The 26,717-nt window shown below is 50.2% G+C and overlaps 1 protein-coding gene across 1 annotated transcript in view; it reads right to left on the bottom strand.

Moving 5' to 3' along the window:
• The window catches only part of LOC309890760 (ATPase family AAA domain-containing protein 2-like), a gene marked incomplete at both ends in the record, with an annotated part of 54,213 nt that extends 37,393 nt beyond the window's left edge, over window positions 1-16,820 (bottom strand). Inside the window, one exon of the mRNA XM_082785165.1 lies at window positions 16,771-16,820. Coding sequence (XP_082641291.1) covers window positions 16,771-16,820 — 50 coding nt within the window. The remainder of the gene's footprint in view (window positions 1-16,770) is intronic.
• Window positions 16,821-26,717: the final 9,897 nt, after the last annotated feature.

Genomic DNA, 26,717 nt, shown 5'->3' with positions numbered 1-26,717 from the left:
AGCCAGGTGACAAGCTGCTCACCTATACAGCGACCAAAATCTTTTCGCACATCTCGTAGCTCGCGCTCGTTTAGGCTTCGGGTAGTTACTGTTGCTCTTTCGGCATCCTCATCTTCCTCCTCCTGAATCCTTGACGGCCCAGCGTCGTCATCATCTTCGTCATCTCTATACTTAGTTTTGGCAGAAGCCTTACCTGGATTGGCAGAAGACTCTCTGCGTTCTAAACGACTTGAATTTCTATACCATATTTTCACCTTCTCTACAGGGGCAGCTTGCACTGCTACTGCTCGTTTCTCTGACTTTGTTACAGGGTCTGCCACAGGGGTTGGAATGCCCTCTGCAGGGTCAACTTGCACTGCTACAGCTCGTTTCTCTGACACGGCCACAGGAGCTGGAGCGGCTACAGGAGCTGGAGCAGTTGCAGGAACCGGAGCTGTAGCGGCTACAGGAGCTGGAGCTGGAGCTGGAGCAGTTGCAGGAGCTGGGACTGGAGCAGCAGTAGGAGCTGGAGCTGGAGCGGCTTCAGGAGCTGGAGCTGGAGCGGCTTCAGGAGCTGGGACTGGAGCAGTTTCAAGAACTGGGACTGGAGTAGCGGCCGGAGCTGGAACTGGAGCGACTGCAGGAACTGGGACTGGAGCAGCTGCAGGAGCTGGAGCTGGAGCGGCTTCAGGAGCTGGAGCTGGAGCAGCTTCAGGAGCTGGGACTGGAGCAGTTGCAGGAACTGGGACTGGAGTAGCGGCCGGAGCTGGAACTGGAGCGACTGCAGGAACTGGGACTGGAGCAGCTGCAGGAGCTGGGACTGGAGCGGCTGCAGGAGCTGGGACTGGAGCGGCTGCAGGAGCTGGAGCTGGAGCGGCTGCAGGAGCCGGGACTGGAGCGGCTGCAGGAGCTGGGACTGGAGCGGCTGCAGGAGCTGGGACTGGAGCGGCTGCAGAATCCACCGTAGGGGTCACAGTGGCCGTTGGATCTGTCACAGGGTTTGGAGTGGCCGCAGGGTCTGTCACTAAGTTGACAGCAGTATCAATGGCAGCTCGATAGGCATGAGCCAGGCCCCAGCACGTTACAATGATTTGTGTTACTTTGGAACTGCCAGAATCATTACACCTTTTTTTCAAGCATTCTGCCAGTTTTTGAGGATTTTGCCATTGTTCAGGGGTGAATTTCCAACACACTGGGGGTGCCAACTGCTCTAGATGCCTGCCCATATCCACCCATACTCCCTGCCACCCACAACTATACTGCCTCCGGGCAGATCTCCGGATGAGCTTCATAAGTAGTTGTTTAACTTTAAGCAGAATCTGAAGTGCATTCATGAGGCAGAACAACAAGACTATGGTATTCTGAGTATTCCAGAAATATTCAATATCTTGGAGAGCTATTGTGACAAGCTCAGGGGATAAGAGGGTGGTGAAGGAGGAAGGCAGAGTGACCCAGGAGGATACAGGGGTGGTGAAGGAGAAAGGGAGAGTAAGCAAGTAAGGAAAAATATCCTCCCCTTTCCCCTCCACAGATTGACTCTCTAATGGAGAAAAACAATAGGTATAATTGCTAATAGTTCCCAAGATGCTGTTTCCAAAGTACAGAGTCCACGATGTTACTGAGTATAAATACCAAGTTAGAGTCATGACCAGATATCTTATCGTCTCATAAGCCATTGCTATAACACTTAGTACCATAATGGTCTGAAACCAGGGCCCGGAGAGGAGAAACAACACTACAGAGAGCAAATACGGAAAATAATGTACTATAATACTCAATTTGGAAAACAGGCGCAGCAGAGTTGTGATTAAAGCAATCAGCATCATGACAAGTGACTATTAAGCAGGTCTAATCCTTCCACCAATTTTAGTTTAACACACTCTGATCAGATCTGCCGTTATCTCAACCTTTCGGGCCCCACGTTGGGCGCCAAAAAGACTGTCGTGGTTTAACCCGACCGGCAGCTAAACACCACGCAGCCGTTCGCTCACCCTCCCCCCTCCCTCTCTGGGACGGGGGAGAGAAATGGAAAGTGAAGCCCGTGAGTTGAGATAAAGACAGTTTAATAAGACAGGAAAAAAAAATAACAAAAATAATAATAACAATAATAATAATGATGATACAATGGTGATAATACGAAAGTAATAATAGTATGTACAAACAAGTGATGCACAATGCAATTGCTCACCACCCGCTGACCGATGCCCAGCCTAACCCCGAGCAGTCCGGCCCCCTCCCCCCGGCTAGCCACCCCTATATATTGTTTAGCATGACGTCAGATGGTATGGAATACCCCTTTGGCTAGTTTGGGTCACCTGTCCTGGGTCTGTCCCCTCCCAGCTCTTACTGCACCCCCCAGCCTGCCCGTTGGCAGGACAGAGCAAAGGCTGAGATGTCCTTGGCTTAGTATAAGCACTGCTCTGCAACAATTAAAGCATCGGGGTGTTATCAGCACTCTTCTCATTCTAAGCCAAAACACAGCATTCCACCAGCTACTAGGAAGAAAATTAATTCTGTGCTAACTGAAACCAGGACAGTAACACAAATCATTGTAACGTGCTGGGGCCTGGCTCATGCCTATCGAGCTGCCATTGATACTGCTGTCAACTTAGTGACAGACCCTGCGGCCACTCCAAGCCCTGTGACAGATCCAACGGCCACTGTGACCCCTACGGTGGACTCTGCAGCTGCTCCTGCAGCCACTCCAGTTCCAGCTCCTGCAGCTACTCCAATCCCAGCTTCTGCAGCTACTCCAGTCCCAGCTCCTGCAGCTGCTCCAGCTCCAGTTCCTGCAGCCGCTCCAGCTCCAGCTCCTGAAGCCGCTCCAGCTCCAGTTCCTGCAGCCGTTCCAGTTCCAGTTCCTGCAGCTGCTCCAGCTCCGGTTCCTGCAGCTACTCCAGTCCCAGCTCCTGCAACTGCTCCAACTCCAGTTCCTGCAGCCGCTCCAGCTCCTGCAGCTGCTCCAGCTCCTGTGGCTGGGTCAGAGAAACGAGCTGTAGCAGTGCAAGTTGACCCTGCAGAGGGTATTCCAACCCCTGTGGCAGACCCTGTAACGGGGTCAGAGAAACGAGCTGTAGCAGTGCAAGCTGCCCCTGTAGAGAAGGTGAAAAAATGGTATAGAGATTCAGGTCGTTTAGAACGCAGAGAGTCTTCTGCCAAATCTAGGTATAGAGACGACGACGACACTGGGCCATCAAGGATTCAGGAGGAGGAAGATGAGGATGCCGAAAAATCAACAGTAACTACCTGAAGCCTATACGAGCGCGAGCTACGAGGGAACGGGGAAACCCTGGCTGCACGTACAGACTGGGCGATGAGATGCTGGAGAGCAGCCTAGAAGAGAGGGATCTGGGGGTCATGGTAGATAGCAAGTTGAATATGAGCCAGCAGTGTGCCCTGGCAGCCAGGAGGGCCAACCGTGTCCTGGGGTGCATCAAGCACGGCATCGCTAGTAGGTCAAGGGAGGTGATTGTCCCGCTCTACTCTGCGCTGGTGCGGCCTCACCTCGAGTACTGTGTGCAGTTCTGGGCACCACAGTATAAAAAGGACATGAAACTGTTGGAGAGTGTCCAGAGGAGGGCTACGAAGATGGTGAAAGGCCTGGAGGGGAAGATGTACGAAGAACGGCTGAGGTCACTGGGCCTGTTCAGCCTGGAGAAGAGGAGGCTGAGGGGAGACCTCATCACAGTCTACAACTTCCTTGTAAGGGGGTGTCGAGAGGCAGGAGACCTTTTCTCCATTAACGCCAGTGACAGGACCCGCGGGAATGGGGTTAAGCTGAGGCAGGGGAAATTTAGGCTTGACATCAGGAGGGGGTTCTTCACAGAGAGGGTGGTTGCACACTGGAACAGGCTCCCCAGGGAAGTGGTCACTGCACTGAGCCTGTCTGAATTTAAGAAGAGATTGGACTGTGCACTTAGTCACATGGTCTGAACTTTTGGGTAGACCTGTGCGGTGTCAAGAGTTGGACTTGATGATCCTTAAGGGTCCCTTCCAACTCAGGATATTCTATGATTCTATGATTCTATGTGCGAAAAGATTTTGGTTGTTGTATAGGTGAGCAGCTTGTCACCTGGCTGCTCCGGTGCTGGGACTCTGGAGCCAATTGTGTGGAATTAGACGGCAGGGAAGCCAGGCGGCTGGGATCCCTTGCTTGAGACGCCGGCATTGACAAAGCAATTGCAGATGGAGCACAATCTAACAGCCTCTGGAGGCGTCTCCTCTCAGCTGTGAGGGAAAGGTATCCCTTCAAGGAAGAACTTCTATGTCTACCAGGCAAGTGGACCACTATGGAGAAAGGAATCCAGTACCTGAGAGAATTAGCCATACGGGAAGTGATTTATGAGGATCCAGACCTCAAACAAACATCCAAAGATCCAGATGAAGTCAGGTGTACGCGACCCATGTGGCGGAAGTTTGTACGGAGTGCACCATCATCATATGCCAGCTCATTGGCAATAATGGCCTGGAAAGAGGATGAGGAACCCACAGTGGATGAAGTGGCTAAACAACTCCGGCAGTACGAAGAAAGTCTCTCCTCTTCCTTACAGGCCTGCGTCTCAGCTGTGGAGAAACTTTCTGAAAAGGTTCACCAACTTGAAGAGAGATTATTCTCCTCCACATCTGTACAGAGCAGTGTCTCAGCTATCAGGGGTAGGCATTCATCCACACAAGGAAGACGATATGGTGGGTACTCACCCCGTGCCACCCTGTGGTTTTACTTACGAGACCATGGAGAGGACATGAGAAAATGGGATGGAAAATCTACCGCGACCCTAGAGGCACGGGTACGTGAGTTGCAAAAGAAAACAATCGGGAAAAAGGGATTCTCTGAAAAGTTTGCTGCTCCAACTTCCAGCAGACAGTCCTTCAAACACAGAAATGAAGAAGATTCTGACCAGGATTAGGGGGGCCCTGCCTCCAGCCAGGGGGAGGAAAGGGACAATCGAGTTTATTGGACTGTGTGGATTCAATGGCCTGGCACGTCAGACGCACAGAAGTAGAAGGCTTTAGTAGACACCGGTGCACAATGTACTCTAATGCCATCGAGCTATAAAGGGCCAGAGCCCATCTGTATTTGTGGAGAGACAGGGGGATCTCAGCAGTTGACTGTATTGGAGGCTGAAGTGAGTCTGACTGGGAATGAGTGGGAAAAGCACCACATTGTGACTGGCCCGGATGCTCCATGTATCCTTGGCATAGACTATCTTAGAAGAGGATATTGCAAGGACCCAAAAGGGTTCCGGGGGGCTTTTGGTATAGCTGCCTTAGAGACAGAGGGCATTAAACAATTATCTACCTTGCCTGGTCTCTCAGAGGACCCCTCTGTTGTGGGGTTGCTGAGGGTCGAAGAACAGCAAGTGCCAATCGCTACCACAACTGTGCACCGGCGGCAATATCGCACTAACCGAGACTCCCTGATTCCCATCCATAAGCTAATTCATCGATTGGACAGCCAAGGAGTGCTCAGCAAGACTCATTCACCTTTCAATAGTCCCATATGGCCAGTGCGAAAGTCTAATGGCGAGTGGAGACTAACAGTGGACTATCGTGGCCTGAACGAAGTGACGCCACCACTGAGTGCTGCAGTGCCGGACATGCTGGAACTTCAGTACGAACTTGAATTGAAGGCAGCCAAGTGGTACGCCACAATTGATATCGCTAATGCATTTTTCTCCATCCTTCTAGCAGCAGAGTGCAGGCCACAATTTGCTTTCACTTGGAGGGGAGTCCAATATACTTGGAATCGGCTGCCCCAGGGCTGGAAACACAGCCCTACCATTTGCCACGGACTGATCCAGTCTGCACTAGAGCAGGAGGAAGCTCCTGAACACCTGCAGTACATCGATGACATTATTGTGTGGGGTGACACAGCAGAGGAAGTTTTTGAGAAAGGGAAGAAAATAGTCCAAATCCTTCTGAAAGCCGGTTTTGCCATAAAACAAAATAAAATCAAAGGACCTGCACGGGAGATCCAGTTTTTAGGAATAAAATGGCAAGATGGACGTCGTCAAATCCCAATGGATGTGATCAACAAAATAACAGCTACGTCTCCACCAACTAGCAAAAAATAAACACAGACTTTCCTAGGTGTTGTGGGGTTTTGGAGAATGCACATCCCAAATTACAGTCTGATTGTAAACCCACTCTACCAAGTAACCCGTAAGAAGAATGGGTTTGAATGGGGCCCTGAACAACGACAAGCCTTTGAACAAATCAAGCAGGAAATAGTCCATGCAGTAGCCCTTGGGCCAGTTCGAACAGGACCAGATGTAAAGAATGTGCTCTACACTGCAGCCGGGGAGAACGGCCCCACCTGGAGCCTCTGGCAGAAAGAACCTGGGGAAACTCGAGGTCGGCCTCTGGGGTTTTGGAGTCGGGGATACAGAGGATCTGAGGCCCGCTATACTCCAACTGAAAAGGAGATATTGGCAGCATATGAAGGAGTTCGATCTGCTTCGGAGGTGGTCGGTACTGAAGCGCAGCTCCTCCTAGCACCCCGATTACCGGTACTAGGCTGGATGTTCAAGGGAAGGGTCCCCTCTACGCATCATGCAACTGATGCTACATGGAGCAAGTGGGTTGCACTGATTACTCAGCGGGCTCGAATAGGAAACCCCAGTCGCCCAGGAATATTGGAAGTGATCATGGACTGGCCAGAAGGCAAATACTTTGGGATATCATCAGAGGAGGAGGTGGGTCGTGCTGAAGAAGCCCCACTGTACAACCAGTTGCCAGAGAATGAAAAGAAATATGCCCTGTTCACCGATGGGTCCTGTCGTATTGTGGGGAAGCATCGGAGATGGAAGGCTGCTGTATGGAGTCCTACGCGACGAGTTGCAGAAGCTGCTGAGGGAGAAGGTGAATCGAGTCAGTTTGCAGAAGTGAAAGCCATTCAGCTGGCTTTAGACATTGCTGAACGAGAAAAATGGCCAGTTCTTTATCTCTACACCGATTCATGGATGGTAGCAAATGCCCTGTGGGGATGGTTACAGCAATGGAAGCAAAACAACTGGCAGCGTAGGGGCAAACCCATCTGGGCTGCTGCATTGTGGCAAGATATTGCTGCTCGGGTAGAGAACCTGGCTGTGAAAGTACGCCACGTAGATGCTCATGTGCCCAAGAATCGGGCTACTGAAGAACATCAAAACAACCAGCAGGTGGATCAGGCTGCTAAGCCTGAAGTAGCTCAGGTGGACCTGGATTGGCAGCATAAAGGTGAATTATTTATAGCCCGATGGGCCCATGACACCTCAGGCCATCAAGGTAGAGATGCAACATACAGATGGGCTCGTGATCGAGGGGTGGACTTGACCATGGACGCTATAGCACAGGTTATTCATGACTGTGAAACATGTGCTGCAATCAAGCAAGCCAAACGGTCAAAGCCTGTAGTGGGTTTACATGGCAGGGTTTTGGAAGCAGGGGGCCATAGCGGTGGTTTCTGTGAGAAGGATCTAGAAGCTGCCCCATGTTTGGGAAGGGCCCCACTGCTGACCAGAGCTGAGCCAATAAGTCCCCTGCGGCCTGTGGTGAGGACCATGGTGAAGCAGGATGTCCCCCTGCAGCCCATGGAGTACCACGGTGGAGCAGGGTCCCCCGCTGCAGCCCGTGGAGGAGACCAAGGTGGAGCAGGTGGCCCTGCACCGACGGAGGCTGCCGCCTGTGGAAGACCCCTGCCGGAGCAGATTCCGGGCCGGACCTGTAGCCCGTGGAGAGGAGACCACACAGGAGCAGGTGACCTGGCAGGAGCTGCTGCCCGTAGGGGAGCCAGGGTGGAGCAGTTTGCTCCTGAGGGATGGACCCCATGGTACGGACCCATATCTGGAGCAGTTCTGGAAGAGCTGCTGCCTGTGGGAAGCCCACGCCGTATCAGTTCATCAAGGACTGCATCCCGTGGGTGGGACCCCACAGCAAAGGGGACAAGAGTGACCGAGAAGGAGCGGCAGAGAAGAAATGCTGTAGACTGACCATAACCCCCATTCCCCCGTTCCCCTGCGCCGCTCGGGGGGAGGAGGTGGAAGAGGGTGGATGGGGGGAGAAGGTGCTTTTGGTTTCTTTCCTTTGTTTCTCACTTCTCTAGCTTGTTAATAATGAGCAATAAATCTGTCTTCTTATGCTGAGTCTGTTTTGCCCGTTACAATAATTATTGCGTGATTTTCTCGTCCTTATCTCAACCCTTGGGCCCCTTTTCACATATTTTCTCCCCATTCCTCTTTGAGGAGGGGGAGTGAGAGAGCGGCTGTGGTGGAGCTCGGCTGCCCACTCGAGCAGAACTACGACAAAGCCTCTTTGGTATGGAGGATGACGGCTGAAATATAAATATGGAGAGGCCTGGCAGATTGATTACATCGCACTCCCTCAAACTCGCAATGGCAAGCGCCACGTACTTACAATGGTAGAAGCAACCACCGGATGGCTGGAAACATATCCTGTGCCTCATGCCACCGCCCAGAACACTATCCTGGGCCTTGAAAAGCAAGTCCTATGGCGACATGGTACCCCAGAAAGAATAGAGCCAGACAATGGAACTCATTTCCGAAACAACCTTATAGACACTTGGGCCAAAGAACATGGTATTGAGTGGGTGTATCACATCCCCTATCATGCACCAGCCTCCGGGAAAGTTGAACGATACAATGGACTGTTAAAGACTACATTAAAAGCAATGCGCGTTGGGACATTCAAAAATTGGGATACGCATTTGGCAAAGGCCACCTGGTTAGTCAATACTAGGGGATCTGCCAACCGAGCTGGACCTGCCCAATCAAACCTGTTACGTACTGTAGATGGGGATAAAGTCCCTGTAGTGCATGTAAGAAATATGCTGGGTAAAACAGTCTGGGCTACTCCTGCCTCAGGAAAAGGCAAACCTATCCGTGGAATTGCTTTTGCTCAGGGACCTGGATATACTTGGTGGGTGATGCAAAAGAACGGAGAGGTCCGGTGTGTACCTCAAGGAGATTTAATACTGGGTGAGAATAGCCCATGAACTGAATAGTACCATGTTAATTACTATATAATACTGTATGTTATCACTACCATGACTACTATAGGTGACTAATTAGAATGTATGGAAAAGGGTGTAACCTGAGCATGACATAAATGGTATGGAATAAGGGGTGGATAGATGTCCTGGTTTCAGTTAGAACAGAGTTAATTTTCTTCCTAGTAGCTGGTGGAATGCTGTGTTTTGGCTTACGATGAGAAGAGTGCTGATAACACCCCGATGCTTTAATTGTTGCAGAGCAGTGCTTATACTAAGCCAAGGACATCTCAGCCTTTGCTCTGTCCTGCCAACGGGCAGGCTGGGGGGTGCAGTAAGAGCTGGGAGGGGACAGACCCAGGACAGGTGACCCAAACTAGCCAAAGGGGTATTCCATACCATCTGACGTCATGCTAAACAATATATAGGGGTGGCTAGCCGGGGGGAGGGGGCCGGACTGCTCGGGGTTAGGCTGGGCATCGGTCAGCGGGTGGTGAGCAATTGCATTGTGCATCATTTCTTTGTACATATTATTATTAGTAGTATTATTATCACCTTTGTATTATTATTATTATTATTATTATTATTATTATTATTATTATTATTATTATTTTATTTTATTATTGTTATTATTATTTTCCTGTCTTATTAAACTGTCTTTATCTCAACTCACGGGCTTCACTTTCCATTTCTCTCCCCCGTCCCAGAGAGGGAGGGGGGAGGGTGAGCGAACGGCTGTGTGGTGTTTAGCTGCCGGCCAGGTTAAACCACGACACTGGGGAAGGGCAGGGCGAGGGGGACCTCCTCTGGCTGTATCTCTGAGGGGGTTGTGGAGGATGCGTAGCCAGGATCTTCAGCTGGGTTCAGGGTGGGAGGATAAAAGACAACAGCTGTGAAGGTGAAAGAGGAGAGCTTCAGGCTAAAAAGAAGGCAAAAAGCCTTCCCACCATGAGCTCAGCTAGGCGTCACCCAGAGGCTGTGCAGTCTCCGTCTTTGCTGGTTTTGCAAAATGCAACAGGATCAAGCCCTGAACAGCCTGTTCTGACCGTGCTTATGACAGCTTGGGCTGCAGGCCTCCTGAGGACCCTGCCAACATGCCTTATGGTCCTTTGACCTCAGGCCCAGTTTCTGGTGGTGCCAGAGGAGATGCTGTGTGGCCTGAATCCTCCTGTGCTGTAGGGGACCATCTAAAGCCAGGCAGGTGAACATCTCCTTTTCTCCCTTGGCTGTAACTGTAGCCTGGGAGACACTGCCTCAGCCATCTCTGCGTTACACCTCCAGCTCCTGTCTTCCAGCTCTAAGCACCTGAAAGTCCATTGTCTGGATGTGCTCTGAGGTGTGGGAAGAGATCTAGGCTTTTCTGGGGTGTTAATTCTCTCCCTCTGCACGCTGCTCCTCTCAGAGACGGTCTCATTTTTCACTTTCTTTCCTACCTGGAGGGAAATGCATACTCTGTCCTGGCCATAAAGCTGAGCATGTTTACTACTTTTGCCACACTTCCACATCTCCTGGATCTGTCACCTGGAAAAGTGAATATTGCGTGCATGTTCGTGGCCCTGCTTTCTTCCATCTGTGCAGCAAGGTCCACATCTCAGTGTTATGTACTTTTTTGCAAAGACTGTGAATGGTCATGGATATGCAAAGATTCTTCGGGGGGGGGGGGGGGGGGGGGGGTTGGGCACAGGGCTTTATACAAGATGCAGAATGATCTTAATGGTGTTATAAATGGCTCAGGATTCAAATTAGGATTAAATAAAAAAATAGGATTTATTGAAAGAATATAAAGGAATAGAGGTAAGCAAACAGCGCTGGGTGCACCGGGAGTCTCCGCTCCACCAGGACGCACACCAGTTACATCAAGCAGCTGATTTTTATGCTCCTAGACTAATACATATTCATTACTACTTCTAAAAAAATAGATTATTAAAATTAGCTTCCGGGGTGCAGTCCCTCCTACTGGAGCATGCGCGGTCTCCTCTGGGGTCTCTTCTGGGGGTCTCTAGGGGTCTTCCATGCTGAAGGCTCGCAGTCTTCCTCTTCCCCTTTGTACTTACTGGGCACCATCCCAAGTTTACGGAACACCTTCTTCAAAACACCTTCTTCAAATCTTGTCTCCCAGCCGCTTTTCAGCTTCTTTCTCGGCCCCCCCCCCTAACCAGATACCAAAGATCCACATAGTATCCCATAACAGTCACTAGTTGTTATCAGTTGTTCTGAAACTCCCAGACACACGGGTAATTAAAACATTCTTCCCCAGCCATTCACAGACACATCTATAGCAGTGTTAGAAATAGAAGTCCGGAATAACAAAAGCAAACAGGTTCATAAATTTAAGAAGTGATAAATTGGCTAGAATGAGGAATGAGGGGGAGACTGGGACACACTGCAGCTGTGGTTCAAGCATTGAATTGCCAGTGCAGGGCCCAGAGGCAGACAGGATTCAAACATTTCAAACAGAATTGTTCTTTATGGACACGAATTGTTAAAACATTCCTCACAATGGTGTTGGCCTAACAATACTAGAAATGCTTTGAAAATGTCAATAAAAGTAAAAAAGAAAACAAAACTAAACAGAAATAAAGTCAAACTTCTAAAACATTGATAATTTATGGATGCACATTTACAGCTTTTACAAACTTTGGTGATTCTGCTTTCCTTTTTTTTCATAGTTAAAAATGGCCAATATTGATGGTTTGACACACTGCCCAGCCTCCACCTGCAGCTCCTGAGGGCCTCTGGTCTCCCACAGCTCCTCTTGACAGCTGCCAGCCTCAGGCAAACACCTCCAGTACAGAGGGGCCCCTGAACCTAGCAAGGTCTGCCTGGAAAGGTGAACAAATTATTCCAACATAGGGAAGAAAATATAAATAAATAAATATATAAATAAAAGAGCACGTGTTCATCACTTCAAACACTCTGCCTAGAACAGTCCTTGTATGGCCATCCCTTGGGGAAGGTGAACCTCATTAGCTGCAGCTTGCACTGGGCACACAGCTGAGGAGAGTGTTTTACTGTTTACTGAACTGCACCACACTTAACTTTGGTTGGTTTTCAATGGGGAGCAGTCCTTCTGTGCCTGAGTGCAGGCAGTTCTGTGGGGAAAAGGGCTGGGAGTTGGTGCAAAGGAGCTGTAACATGCAGCTGCAGCCCTGACTGGAGAAGTCTGATGGGAGGAGAAGTGCTGCAAGTCCCAGGTGGCTCCTGAGAGAAATGGTGGGGCTGGGAAGGTGAGGAGCAAGGTTGCCCACGGAGTGCCTGGCCTCAAGGGACTGCCTTTCCAAGCTGACCAGGCCTCCTTAGGAGACCCTCTGGATCAATAGCAAAGGGAGAGGGCAGGGAATTGAAATAAATCAATAAAGAATCCAGCTTGAAGGGAAAACTCCCTTATTATCAACTGCTCATTGAAATCTGCCTCATTCACTAGCTTTCTGAAATCTCACCAATTAGATGTAAAAGCCCTGAAGCCTTGAAGGAACTGCTGGGCAGAAAGAGGGCACAGGAGGTCTCTCTGCATTGTGCCGAGCCCCAGGGTGAATTTGGTGCTGAGTCCATGCACCTCTGATGCTGAGAGAAGATAGCGCAGGCTGTTCAAGAGGTTAAGGCTAGAAGAAATGCTGAAGGTTCTGGGAGTGTTAATTGGTCCCACTGGGGGCCATTACCACCACAGCTCCCCCATGGACTTGTTAGCAAAGGAAACAGGAGGCAGTGATGATAGGCAGGCAAAGGCAAAGTAAAGGTGGCCCTGATGGCAAGGAAACCTTGATGTGTTTTATCAAAGCAAGCACCAAGGCCTGACACCCAGCTCTGGGAAGAGAGCTTCTGTCCCTCACGCTGTTCTTCAAGGGGCAGTGGGATCTGGGGTGTGTGATGGCAACTAAAGGACCACAGTACAACATCAGTGCACAAAGCTGCAAGGAGGCCACATGGTTCCAGTGCAAGGAGCACAATGTGTCGTCTCATAGGCCCCAGTGGCAGAGACAACAGCCAGAGCCACAGGAACAAAGACTTCTGTTCTTTCAGGGACTTCCAGTCCTGTCAGTGCCCTTGGACATCTCCCCACAGGTTGTCCTATCCTGTCCCATGCATGAACCATTTTTCCTGCAGCCTGGAGACATCCAACCTGCTTCCCCACCACAGCATCTCCCTACCCATACTAGGGACTCCTTGTGCTCACTGCCTCTGACTTGAAACACAAGCCATGGGCCGAAGCAGACACCCTCTGAGTCACCACAGCACTGCCCTTGGAGTGGCATTTCTTTCTCCTCTTCACCACTCTGGACCTCCAAAACAGCCACTTCTTGGTGGATTTCCTTTCTCATGCTCTTTACCCCTACCCAAAATGTGCCATCACCTCTGAAAGCACATTTCCATCTGTCAGGAGCTCCTACAAGCGTGTCCTGAGCCTTTGCTTCACCAGGTCTAGGAAGCGCAGGGCTCTCAGCCTCCACACACATGACCCCTAGCCCTGTCTTGGCACACCTGCTCTGAATCGTCTCCATTCCTCCCTGGTCCTTCAGAAAAGAAGCCTTACACTGGGAAGCCCTCTTCCAGTTAGGGCCACACCAGTGTGCAGTCATGGAGGATAAGTCCCTTGCCTGGGTGGACACACTCCTCCTAGAGCATCCCAATGTGGATGTGACCATATCCGTGTTTAGTACTGCCAGGTCATATGGCACCCCTGGTTGTGCCCAAGCTCCCTCTTTCTGGTTGCTCTTCCTGCCGTCTGGTCTAAGTTTACTGTGATGTATGGAGCTGTGCTGTCCCTGATGCAGAGCAGAGCATCACAAGATGGGAAAGAGAGGCTCTCTTCTCCTTGGAAAACAGAATGAGAATTATTCACCAAATCCCAGCGTTTCACAAGGTTGTCTGCAAGGAACACTTACCGTTGATGGACAAGTCTCAGGTTAGGAACCATGTAAAGAAACTGGGAATCGTGAGCATGGTAGCCCTGAGCCCTGCCTGCCCTCCTCCTGCCACGCTCCATCAGGCAGCTGCAGCAGTGGGGACCCACAAGCAGCCCCTGGCTGGGCTCTGCCACCCGCCTCTCCAGTACCATCCCTGCTGCCTTGGGGTGCTCTGTGAGGTGCAGGGTGACCTCACAAGGCCTGCCGGCCAGCACATCTCCTGTGGGGCAACCAGGCTGCACAGCGGCAGGGACCTCACCACAGCCCTTCCATTCCCCTCTCCTCCCCTCATCCCCAGCCTTGTCTCTGCTGGCAGGAGCAGCCTTGGGAGGTGTTTTCTGGCCTCCCCTCGATACCAAGCTGAAAGGAGAAATGGTCTCTTCCTTGACAGAACAATGGCGTCAAATTTGAAAAGCTTCATTAGGAGATAGGTGAAACCTTTACAAGGTTTTGTTAGAGAGAAGGAAGTTCAGAAACTTTCATCCTTGATGTTACTTTAGTCACTAATCAGTCAGCTTTATCTATAAGAGCCTACAGACTTGTATCTCAGAATGAGGGCAAGGTGACCCAGGCCTAGAGCATGTGTCAGAAGATTAGGTGAGGAACTCATGCTATGCATATATCCTTGGATGTGTAACCACCTAAGCTTTGTATGCATGCCTGAGATGAAAGAATAAAAGAAGAAAGATTTTGTTGGCTTGAGCATGGACAAGAACTGGATTCAACTAATGAACATAGTGAGGAAGACTACCGATGACCACCAGAGACCCCTGAGAGACAGTGGAAACAAATGTGCATGTGTCAGCGACACTTACTGATTTTAATGAGTTACAGGAAGTAGTATGAATATGTTTTGGGGAAATCTGATTAACGTGTATGTTTTGCTTGTATATAACCCCTACAGCTCAAACAGTTCTGTAAGCACTGGAGTGATCCCCTGTGTGTCCAGCACCTCCGTAAAAGAACGCCTGTTTTCTAAAACTCCAAACTGAGTCTTAGAGAGTTACTTTGACTGCCTTTTACAGTATCACCCTCGCCTCCTGCCAGCTGCTGCCCACTGAGGATCCTGGTGTGAAATATATTTATCTAATTTGTGTCAGTATGGAACAATGCTATGGCCGCATGGTATGATGAATATGACCTTCTATCTTACATACCCTTGTATAACCACAAGTATAAGAAAAACAGAGTCGTTAATGTATATAGTTCTTGTATCTTGCAAAGGAATGTTTTAGCAATTTGTGTCAACAGAGAGCTTGAAGGGAAATGTATTTGTAGGCTTTTCCTTAAGTCTCTGATATCTGGGGGGTTCAGAATAACTGCTAACTATTATGACTTTTGCATGGGACACTATGCAAGTCTCTGATATCTGGCCAGGAGATTAAGGAGACGGGGAGAGCTGAAGAACAACTAAAAGACAAAGCTTGCAGGGGACATTGCACAAGTCTCTGACATATAGCCAAGTTGGACTAAGAAGGACAAGAGGGAGCAAGACTATGAGCCTTCAGCACGAGAGACCCCCAGAGACCCCCGGAGGGTCCACTGGAGACTGATACGCATGCTCCAGTAGGAGGGTTTGGATTCCGGAAACTAATTTTAATGACCCTGTTTTTTTAGAAGTAGTAATGAATATGTATTAGCCTAGGAGCATAAAAATCAGCTGCTTGATGTAACTGGTGTGCGTCTTGGTGGAGCAGAGACTCCCAGCGCACCCTGTGCTGTTTGCTTACCTCTATTCCTTTAATAAATTGTAAACTTTGATTATAGTCCTATTTTGAAGACTGAGCCATTTATTACACTGGTACAAACATGGTCCCACACCAACAGCACTGCTCGTGCTGCCTTTGCTGCCTCGCCCTGTCCTCTCCCTCGACTCCTTGTCTTTTTCAGGCCACACATTCCACACCCAAATGCATCCCTTTGCTGTGGCCACCCTCTCCCCTGCCCAGCGGGATGGCAGAGCCAGGGCAGGCCATGGTAGAGTTAGGCTGTGTAGCACCCATGCAGAGCACTTGTGGCAAAGTGGGAGCTGAGACTGGGTTCTGTGGTGCAGAGGAGACCCCATGCAGGAAAGATGAGGTTAAACAGCAACTTTGCAGGGGGGGTGTCCATCTTGGTTTGGAATGGGAGGCTTCTGGCTTTGAAGGGGCAAGGGATGGGTTGACACAACTTCTCTGGGCAACCTGTTCTATTGACCACCACCCCCAAAGGAAAGAATGTATTCCTTATACCTAATTTTAAAGCACCCTCTTTTAGGCCCCCTTTAGGTACTGGAAGGCTGCTATAGGGTCTCTCCAGGCTGAATAGAACTAGCTTTCTCAGCCAGTCTTCACTGAAAAGATGCCCCAGCCTCTCTATCTTGTTTTTGGCCTCTTCTAGACTTTTTCTAATACTTCCATGTCCTTCTACAGTTTGGGGCCCCAGAACTGAATGCAGTAGTGAAAAGCAGAGCTGAGGGAGAGAATGACCTCTCTCAACCTTTGGGCCAAACTTGATTGATTCCACCCAGAATACAGTTGGCTTTCTGGGTTCCAAACTCACATTGCCGGCACAGGTTGAGCTTCTCATCCACCAACACTCCAGGTCCTTTTCCTCAAAGCTGCTCTCTATCCATTCTCCACCCAGCTGGTATTTGTGCTTGGGATTGCCCCAATCCATCTGCAGAACCTTGCACTTGGCCTTTGTGAACCTCGTGAGGTTCCCACGGGAAAATCTCTCAAGCCTGTCCAGGTCCATCTACGCATCATCCCTTCCCTCCAGTGTATTGACTGCACCACCCAGATTGGTGTCATCAGCATACTCGCTGAGACTGCACTCAGTCATACTGTCCATGTCACTGACAAAGTGTTAAACAGTGCTGGCCCCAATACTGACCCCTGAGGAACACCACTTTTTACTGACCTCCACTTGGACATTGAGCTTGGTCTCTCCAGCTCCTTGAGGGTGACCATCTAGCCAATTCCTTACCCACCAGGTGATCCATCCATCACATCCATGTCTCTCCAATTGAGAGACAAGGCTATCGCGTGGGACAGTGTCAAATGATTTGCACAAGTCAAAGTTCATGACGTGAGTTGCTCTTCCCCTCTCCACCAATGCTGTAAGCCCATCGTAGAAGGCCACCAGGTTTGTCAGGCACAATCTGCCCTGTGTGAAGCCATGTTGGCTGTCACCAACAGCCACCATTTGGCTGTCATCACCAGTCCAAAAGGCACAGTAGCATGATATGTCAGAGATAGGCATTTGCAATGAACCTGTGCAAGGAGGATGATAAAAATCTCATGGGAACACTGGGGGTAATTACTGGAGTTCTACACAGAGAAATGTCAAGGCTCTGTGAGGTACCCATATCTGAGTTGGCCTCGTGCCCTGTTCATCCACACTGGGCTGCACAGAGACACTAGTCCCTGCCTTAAACAAATACAGGCAGTGCACTGCAGCACTTGCAGGGTCCCTCTGGCTCCTGCAGCCACTGCCAGAGGCTAGGAGGCACCTCAGCCCTGTGGTGGGTGTATCGCCTTGTTCTGTCCTCCTCTGAGATGCCCCAAAGCATGAGGAATGGGCACAGGGATCTTGGCGGTTCAAGGAAACACATTGCAGAGCTGCATTCAGGTCTTGCACTTTGGACTAGATGGTCTCTGAAGGTGCCTTCCACTTGGACTGTTCTTTGCTATTCAGGCAGATGCCCCATGGTTGTTACTCTCAGGATGAAGGGACCTAAAGACACTCTGCCCCACTGGCCTTCATGACACCCCTAGGGATAGCTGATGGCCTTTGTGCTCGCTCTTGTTCCTCTCTCCATGTGTGTACGATGTGCCTGCAGGTAGCAGCAGCTGCAAAGGGTTTCTGTTCCTGTGTGTCTCCTGCACCTGGACAGGCCCTGCTCTTCTCCCAGCACATCTTATGTCCCAGGGAGCCTTTGGGACTCTCGTTGAGCATATTCCGATGTGACAGCAACTTTGAAAGATGACGTGAGCCTTCAGGCACGGCCCTTTTAGGAGGGAAATTCTGTTCTGGAGGCCAGCCGTGTCACTTTAGTGCCCACTGCCTGTCCCTGCCTGTGGGACAGGCAGCAGCACTGCATGGCCACACAGCAGCACTGGCACCAAGCTACAGGAGCAGCCAGGCCTTACTCCTCCAGCAGGACTCAGGAGGAGAGGGTGGCAGTGGCAGGAGAGCAGCTCTGCATGGACCCAGCGCTGGTGCTCTCGGGTTTGAATGCTGGGCCACGACTCTTTTCCCCTCCACCTCTGAACACAGGCACTGACTCTGCAGCCACAGAAAACGTCTCAGAGGAAGGATATAAGACAAAAAGTCACTTTAATTCGTTTAAATACTCAGCAAAATGAAGAATTATATTTCTTTGTGGAAAATATTTGATAAAATAAAATTGAGGAAAAAAAAAAAAACAGAACACCAATAACAACTCAAGAACATAAGACCCACTGGCTTCGCCTATCATGAATAACATTACAAGTGATTTACAGAAGAAGGTGGGCAATATACTGCTCAAGAAAACCACCCAGTCATCACTTTCCACATGGCAACCTTGATCTCCTTGTTCCTCATGCTGTAGATGAAGGGGTTCACTACTGGAGGCACCACCAAGTACAGAAATGCCAGAACAACATCCAGGGAAGGGGAGAAAATTGATGGGGGCTTCAGGTGGGCAAAGATAACTGTGCTGAGAAAGAGGGAGACCACAGCCAGGTGAGGGAGGCATGTGGAAAAGGCTTTGTGCCGTCCCTGCTGTGAGGGGATCCTCAGCACAGCCCTGAAGATCTGCATATAGGACAGAGCAATGAAAACAAAACACCCCAACAATAGAAAAACAGTAACTGTAGTCAGTTGAACTTCCCTTATGTACAAGTCTGAGCAAGAGAGCTTGAGGATTTGGGGGATTTCACAGAAGAACTGGCTGAGAGAATTGCCACAGCAGAGAGGCAGTGAAAATATATTGGCAATGTGCAGCACAGCTTGGAGGAAGCCACTGCCCCAGGCAGCTGCTGCCATGGTGGCACAAGCTCTACTGCCCAGGAGGCTCCCGTAGTGCAGGGGCTGGCAGATGGCAATGTAGCAGTCGTAGGCCATGACAGTGAGAAGAGAAAGTTCTGCTAAATTCAAAAAGATTATAAGAAAGAGCTGTGCAACACATCCTGAATAGGGAATGGCCTTGGTGTCCCAGAGCAAATTCGTCATGGCTTTGGGCAGAGTGGTGGAGATGCAGCCCAAGTCGTTGAGGGCAAGGTTGAGGAGGAAGAAGTACATGGGGGTGTGGAGGCGGTGGTCGCAGGCTATGGCATGAGGATGAGGCCGTTGCCCAGGAGGGCAGCCAGGTAGATGCCCAGGAAGAGTCCGAAGTGTAGGAGCTGCAGCTCCCGCGTTTCTGTGAATGCCAGGATGAGGAACTCGGTGATGGAGCTGCTGTTACATATTTATTGCCCCCGAGCAAGGTAGTCTGTCCAAAAGAAGAAGTGACATTGTAAAATTTAAGGACTTCTCTGACCAAAATACTTTGTACGTCTCATAGAACAGTCACACACAACACATTCTTTCCCATTCCTTTCACAGGAAGAGCTTTCTGCAGCTGCTTGGCTTACCTCTGCTTGGTGCTCTGAGGGTGCCACAAGAAGCAGGGGGCTGTGCTGTGGGCTCTGCAGCAGTCAGTCCTAGTCTTCAGCAACAGGTAAAAGGGAACCCTAAGTGATCTGAGAAGTCCACTGGGCAAGGACATGTCCTTGTCTGCAGGAATGGAGAAGGTCAAATTACTCCGTAAAAAACAACAAAGGTAGGTAGGTAGCAGAGGCCCTGCTGCCAGACACAGCCTCTGGGGTACAGCAGGGACCCTGCTCTGCACCACAGCCCTGGTCACCCCTGCCTGCATCCCTGGCTGCACAGCCTGCAGCCAGCCCCAAGAGGAGGGAGCCCTCAGGCCCTGCACACTGACCCTGCAGCACACAAGCCCTTCAGCTCCAACACCAAGCGTCCTCCTGACAGCTCCCATCAGCTGAGGGCTGGGCCAGCTCCAGGAGAGCCTGGCAGGGTGCGCAGCAGCATTGCCCTGCACCCAGAGACTTGCCATGGGGAGGTGGCTGGCAAGATTTCTCCCTCTGCCAGCTCTCCCCTGCCTTCCTATTCCAGGCTGCCCTGAACCTCTCTCCCCCTTCTCTCCTCTCCCCATGTCAGCTGCAGGCAATGCCACCAGCAATGCTGTGCCTGGCAGAGGAGCTTTATCTGGGTGGCTGAAGCACCTTCTCAAGTAGTCCAAGTCTGAAAGTCTGATGCAAACTCCAAAGCCTCTCACAGTGTTAACGGTCCCACTGAGGGACATTACTGTCAAGGCCTCCCCATGGACTTGTTAGAACAGAAAAGGGCAGGCAGTGATGACAGGGAGACCAAGGCCCAGGAAAGGGGGCCCTGATGCTGAGGAAACTTTGATGTGTCCCATGAAGTCCAACAGTCGGGCCCTAACCCCAGCCTCTGGGAAGGGAGATGCTGTCCCTCCAGCTGGGTTCAGGGCTCTTCCTGGGTCAGTGCACAGTGGGTAAGGGCAGTGCCAAGTACAAGGCTACAGGAGGACATCTCCCAGGCTCCTGGAGGGGGATGAGGAGGCATTGAGGCCCTGTTGCTGTAAGGATGAGGTGTCTCATCATAGGCATCACTGACAGACAAGTGCCAGAGCCCAGCAGACAAAGCTGTTGGCTCCATCAGCAGCTCTCATCTTGCAAAAGATCCCTGACAATAACCACCACAGGCATTTAATAACCAGCACTACGCTGTTCTATGTCTCGAGCTGTGTCCCTGCAGGACTTAGAGATCCACTTCCCCTCCCCACATTGCTCTCACCTGAGCACCTCCCTGCCTTGACTGATGTCTCTCCATCTGCCCTCAGTAATCCATGAAACACAAAGCCAGGGGCTGATTCGGACATCCCTAGAGAGGGAGGGGGGAGGGTGAGCGATCTTCTATAATGATTTTGTAGAGGTAGAGGCTTTAGGTAATGTTGATGCTGCTTTAACACTGAATTAAAACATTGATATAAGGCCATTAGCCAATTTTAAAGAGTAACCAATTTTAAAGAGTATCCAATTTTAAAGAGTTTTAAAGAGTAATCCCTAAACCTAAATGCTACTCCAACACCCTGACAGGAATCCCCTATTCTAATGCTTGAACTCAAAGTATTCCATGAAGCAAAACTCAGCCCATAGTCCTTTGCCCTTTCCTTTACTCTTGTGCTCACCCTAATCCCTGCCTTCAATACTAGCATTAACATGCTCTATTATATCTAGACTTCTAGGCAGATGTAAAACAAAAAACTATTCCACAAAGCTTGCCCATAACCTAACCACACACCTGACACCCTAAGCAGAACAGCCCATCTGCAAAATTTCTAATCCAGAAAAGTGAGCCCTAGACTCTAAGGGACTAGAGAGGTCAGCTCTGCCTCAGGATCTCCTGCCCCAGCAGGAGGAATGTGACTGTGGTAGGCACTGTGAGGTCACTTCTGTCTGTAGCTGGCAGGTCACCCTTGCCTTCTCCCTGAAATCTGTACTTATGGGCTGACATCTGCCAGTGGCCCTGCTAGGCCAGCAGAAGCCACCTGGCTGGCATGCTGACTGTGGGATGCCCTCTGCCTCCAGACCCAGGAGGACCCAGAAAGAAAGAAGGCCCCCATATGGGTTGTCCTGTCCGTTCTGCTTAAATCCATGACTGGCCAGCAGGAGGCACAAGGCTTGGCTGTGTGTAGCCAAGAAGCTGCAAGAGCAGCAGCCAGCCCATGGCTTTAAAAATGCTGGTGAGGTGACTTCTGTCTTGTTGATTGCTGTACCCATGGGCTGAGGCAAACTGCATGAAGTTTAACAAGGCCAAGTGCTGGGTCCTGCACTTGGGGCACAACAACCCCATGCAATACTGCGGGAAGGATGGCTGGACAGCTGCCCAGGGGAAAAGGACCTGGGGATATTGGTGGATAGTCGGCTGAATATGAGCCAGCAGTGTGCTCAGGTGGCCAAGAAGGCCTGGCTTGTACCAACAGCTCAATCTGGCTACTGCCATTAAAGACAACAAAAAATCTTTTTACAAATACATCAACGCAAAACAGAAGACTAAGGAGAATCTGCATCCTTTACTGGATGCACGGTGAAACCTTGTTACAAAAGATAAGGTAATGGTGGAGGTGCTTAATGCCTTCTTTACCTCAGTCTTTAACGGCAATACTGGTTGTTCTCTGGATACCCAGTACCCTGAGCTGGTGGAAGGGGATGAGGAGCAGAATGTGGCCCTCACTATCCATGAAGAACTGGTGAGCAACCTGCTACAGCACTTAGATGTACGCAAGTCGATGGGACCAGATGGGATCAACCTGAGGGTACTGAGACAACTGGCGGAAGAGCTGGCGAATACGCTTTCCATAATTTGTGAACAGTCCTGGCTATCGGGGGAGGTCCCAGCTGACTGGCGGCTAGCAAACGTGACGCCCATCTACAAGAAGGGCCGGAGGGCAGACCTGGGGAACTATAGGCCTGTCAGTTTGACCTCAGTGCCAGGGAAGCTCATGGAGCAGATTATCTTGAATGTCAACATGCGGCACTTGCAGGGCAAGCAGGCGATCAGGCCCAGTTAGCATGGGTTTATGAAAGACAGGTCCTGCTTAACAAACTTGACCTCTTTCTATGACAAAGTGACGCACTTGGTGGATGAGGGGAAGGCTGTGAATGTGGTCTACCTTGACTTCAGCAAGGCTTTTGACACCGTCTCCCACAGCATTCTCCTCAAGAAACTGGCTGCTCATGGCTTGGACTGGCGTACACTTCGTTGGGTTAGAAACTAGCTGGATAGCCGGGCCCAAAGAGTGGTGGTGAATGGAGTCAAATCCGGTTGGAGGCAGGTCACTAGTGGCATTCCCCAGGGCTCGGTGCTGGGGCTGGTCCTCTTTAATATCTTCATCGATGATCTGGACGAGGGCATTGAGTGCACCCTCAGTAAGTTTGCAGACGACACCAAGTTAGGTGCGTGTGTCGATCTGCTCAAGGGTAGGACAGCTTTGCAGGAGGATCTGGATAGGCTGCACCTATGGGCTGAGGTCAACTGTATGAAATTCAACAAGGCCAAGTGTCGGGTCCTGCACCTGGGGCACAATAACCCCAAGCAGAGCTACAGACTGTGAGAGGATTGGTTGGAAAACTGCCTGGTGGAGAAAGACCTGGGAGTGATGGTGGATAGTCGGCTGAATATGAGCCAGCAGTGTGCTCAGGTGGCCAAGAAGGCCAACGGCATCCTGGCTTGCATAGGAAGCAGTGTGACCAGCAGGGCTAGGGAGGTGATTGTCCCCCTGTACTCAGCTCTGGTGAGGCCGCACCTCGAGTACTGTGTTCAGTTTTGGGCCCCTCGCTACAAGAAGGACATGGAGGTGCTTGAGCGAGTCCAGAGAAGGGCGACGAAGCTGGTGAGGGGTCTGGAGAACAAGTCCTACGAGGAGCAGCTGAGGGAGCTGGGCTTATTCAGCCTGGAAAAGAGGAGGCTCAGGGGCGACCTTATTGTTCTCTACAGGTACCTTAAAAGAGGCTGTAGCAAGGTGGGGGTTGGTCTGTTCTCCCACGTGCCTGGTGACAGGATGAGGGGGAATGGGCTAAAGTTGCGCCAGGGGAGTTTTAGGTTGGATATTAGGAAGAACTTCTTTACCAAAAGGGTTGTTAGACATTGGAACAGGCTGCCCAAGGAAGTGGTGGAGTCACCATCCCTGGAAGTCTTTAAAAGACATTTAGATGTAGAGCTTAGGGATATGGTTTAGTGGGGACTGTTAGCGTTAGGTCAGAGGTTGGACTCGATGATCTTGAGGTCTCTTCCAACCTAGAAATTCTGTGATTCTGTGAAAAGTCAGGGGTGCCTTGGTAAAATAAATAAATAAATACATACATAAATAAAATAAAATAAAATAAAATAAAATAAAATAAAATAAAATAAAATAAAATAAAATAAAATAAAATAAAATAAAATAAAATAAAATAAAATAAAATAAAATAAAATAAAATAAAATAAAATAAAATAAAACTGAAATGACCAATGGAACCAAAGAAATTCAGCTTAAATATTAATAGATGCCTGGAAATCCATGGTCTCTCTTGGGTCTTCTGTGGAAAACTCAGGAAGAAAAGTAAAGAAATTATTTCTTCATGTGGCTGTATCTATACCCATGAGCTTGGCCTCTTTTGGGAAATCGTCCCCTTCCAGTCATGGAAAACTAAATTGAGTAATTTGAAAAGACCTGCCCAGTTAATAGAGTAGGGCAAAGTCATGCTTCCTGTGCTCTAGATGCAGAAGGCAAAAAGAGTTGCATTGTGCCTTACACTACTTAAGGACGTGTAAACCAGCTCATGCATCTTTAACTCAGTACTGACAAGTCCATCACCAAACCATGCTACCAAGTTCTACAGCTACACCTTGGCTCTCCAGTCAATGAACCAGCTCATGGATGGCAATCAGGGAGTCTCAATTAGTGCAACGCTGCCTGAGGTGCGCCACCATGGTAGCCATTGGCACCTGCTGTTCTTCAACCCTCAGCAAACCCACAACAGAAGGATTCTGTGGAAGGCCAAGCAAGGTAGACAACTGTTTAATGTCCCCAGTCTCCAAGGCAGCTATGCCAAAGCCCTCTTGGAACTTTGAAGTTCCCTCTCCTGAAGCAGTCTATGCCAAGGATGCACATAGCCTCCGGGCCAGTCCCAATGAGGTACTTTTGCCATTCCTTCCCAGTTAGACTCACTTCAGCCTCCAGACAGTTAACTGCTGGGATTCTCCTGTCACTCCAGAAATACAGGTGGTTTCTACCTCGTTAAGTCTTGATGGCATTAGGGTACACTGTGCACCGGTGTCCAGTAGAGCCTGAGACATTTGTGGGTCTGATGTGCCAGGCCATTAAACATACACAGTCCAGTAAACTCGATTGTTCAGAAACAGCAGGAGAAGCATCACAAGGGGTGGTGCTGCTGGTGAGGACACGTTTGTGCCAGCAGCATGAGTGGGCAGCAGCTCTGTGCAGGCGAGGGGAGACCAGGAAGTGCATGCCAAGAGCGCTCCTGCCAGCAGAGACAAGGCCGGGGCCGAGGCCAAGGGGAGAGGCAGGCCCAGGGTAGGGGGCTGCAAAGGCCATGTTGAGCTCTCTGCCCCTGCAGCAGCCTCACTGGCCCTCAGCAGATGTGCTGGCCAGCACACACTGGGAGATCCTGGAGTGCATCGGAGAGCAGCAAGGAGGGTGCTGGAGGGGGCCGGGGTGAGGCGGGTGGCAGAGCCCCATGCAGGGGCTGTCTGGGGGTCCCCTCTGCTGCAGCCACTGCACGAAGTATGGCAGGAGAAGGGCAGGCAGGGCTCGTGGCTCCGGGGCACAGCCTGGCCCTGGACGCTTCATGACAGGCTGCAGTGAGGTGCCCCTCAGCCTTCCTTCCTGTGCTCCCAGGGCACACGGCTGCCTCCTGCTCGGCTCACTGCCCACCAAGAACGTCCGACAGGGCTGCTTTCCAAGCTGAGCCTTGCCCAGCGTTAGTCCCCTACAGGGGCAGAAAATGGCCCTTGTCTTGGTGGTTTTTCATGGCATTCCTCTTAGTACATGCTCTTCTCACCCTTTTTCTCTTTTGCTGAATAGAGAGGCCTAGGAGAACTTTTTGGTACAGACTACTGCAGAAAAAACATCAAGGCCCTCAGCCAAATCTGTGCTTTTCCTCGTCATTGCAGCTGGGCTCTTCATTCCACAACCTCTGCTGTACCTGAAGAGAAATTATGAGAAACAAGAGTCGCAGAAAATGACTATCTGCTGGTTATTTTATTTGGTTAATTACCAAGAGCTTACCAGCGCCTGTAAATGAGGTCTTTGGGTTAAAAAACAACAAAGACAACAACAACAAAAGGTTGAAGATGTGAGACGGAGAAAAAATATTTTTATTGGAATAGTATTGAAAGAATTAAAAGCAATTTTGAAATACATGAACAAAGGTGTTTCTGCCTTGCCAAGGTATATGTGAGGAAGATGTGCAGGTACCTCATTGATGGGAAAATACTGTAGATTAGAATAACATCCTCAGTACCTCCTTTAGCTCCTTGTTCCTCATGCTGTAGATGAGAGTTTCACTGCTGGAGGCAACACTGAGTATAGAACTGAAACCACCAGGCCCAGGAATAGGGAGGTGGTGGAGGGAGGCTTCAGGTAGGTAACCATGGCAGTGATGCTATGCAGGGAGACCACGGCCAGGTGAGGGAGGCATGTGGAAAAGGCTTTGTGCTGGCCCTGCTCAGAGGGCATCCTCAGCACTGCCCTGACGACCTGCACATAGGACAGAGCACAATGAAAACAAAACATCCAAATGCTGAACAGACACTGAACGCAATTACCCCAACTTCCCTGAAGGAGGAATCCGAGCAGGAGAGCTTGAGTTGAGCTTTGAGGAGAGCCTGAGGAGAGCTTTGACTCAAAACAGAGCACTTTGACACAACACAGCACATCTTTACACTTGCTGAGAACTCTTCTCAGCACTCTTCTCATCCTAATCCAAAACATAGCACCCTTCCACCTACTAGGAGGAAAATGAACTCTGTCCTAACTGAAACCAGGACAAGAGTGCACACTATTTCATCAACCAGGTCACTGACATATAAGTTGAACAGGACTGGACTCAGTGTAGGTCCCTGGGAGACACTGCTGGCTACAGGCCTCCAACTAGACTCTGTTCCACTAAGCACGACCCTCTGAACTCTGCCATCCAGCCAGCTCACAACCCACCTCACAGACTACTCCTCCATCTCACACTTCCTGAGCTAGCCCATGAGGATGTTATGGGAGACAGTGCTGAAAGCCTTGC

This window comes from Aythya marila, assembly GCF_965140915.1.
Source record: "Aythya marila genome assembly, contig: HAP1_HAP1_SCAFFOLD_186, whole genome shotgun sequence".
NCBI lineage: Eukaryota > Metazoa > Chordata > Aves > Anseriformes > Anatidae > Aythya > Aythya marila.
Note: the sequence above shows the minus strand (reverse complement) of the source record. Positions and strands in the feature narration are given on the sequence as shown.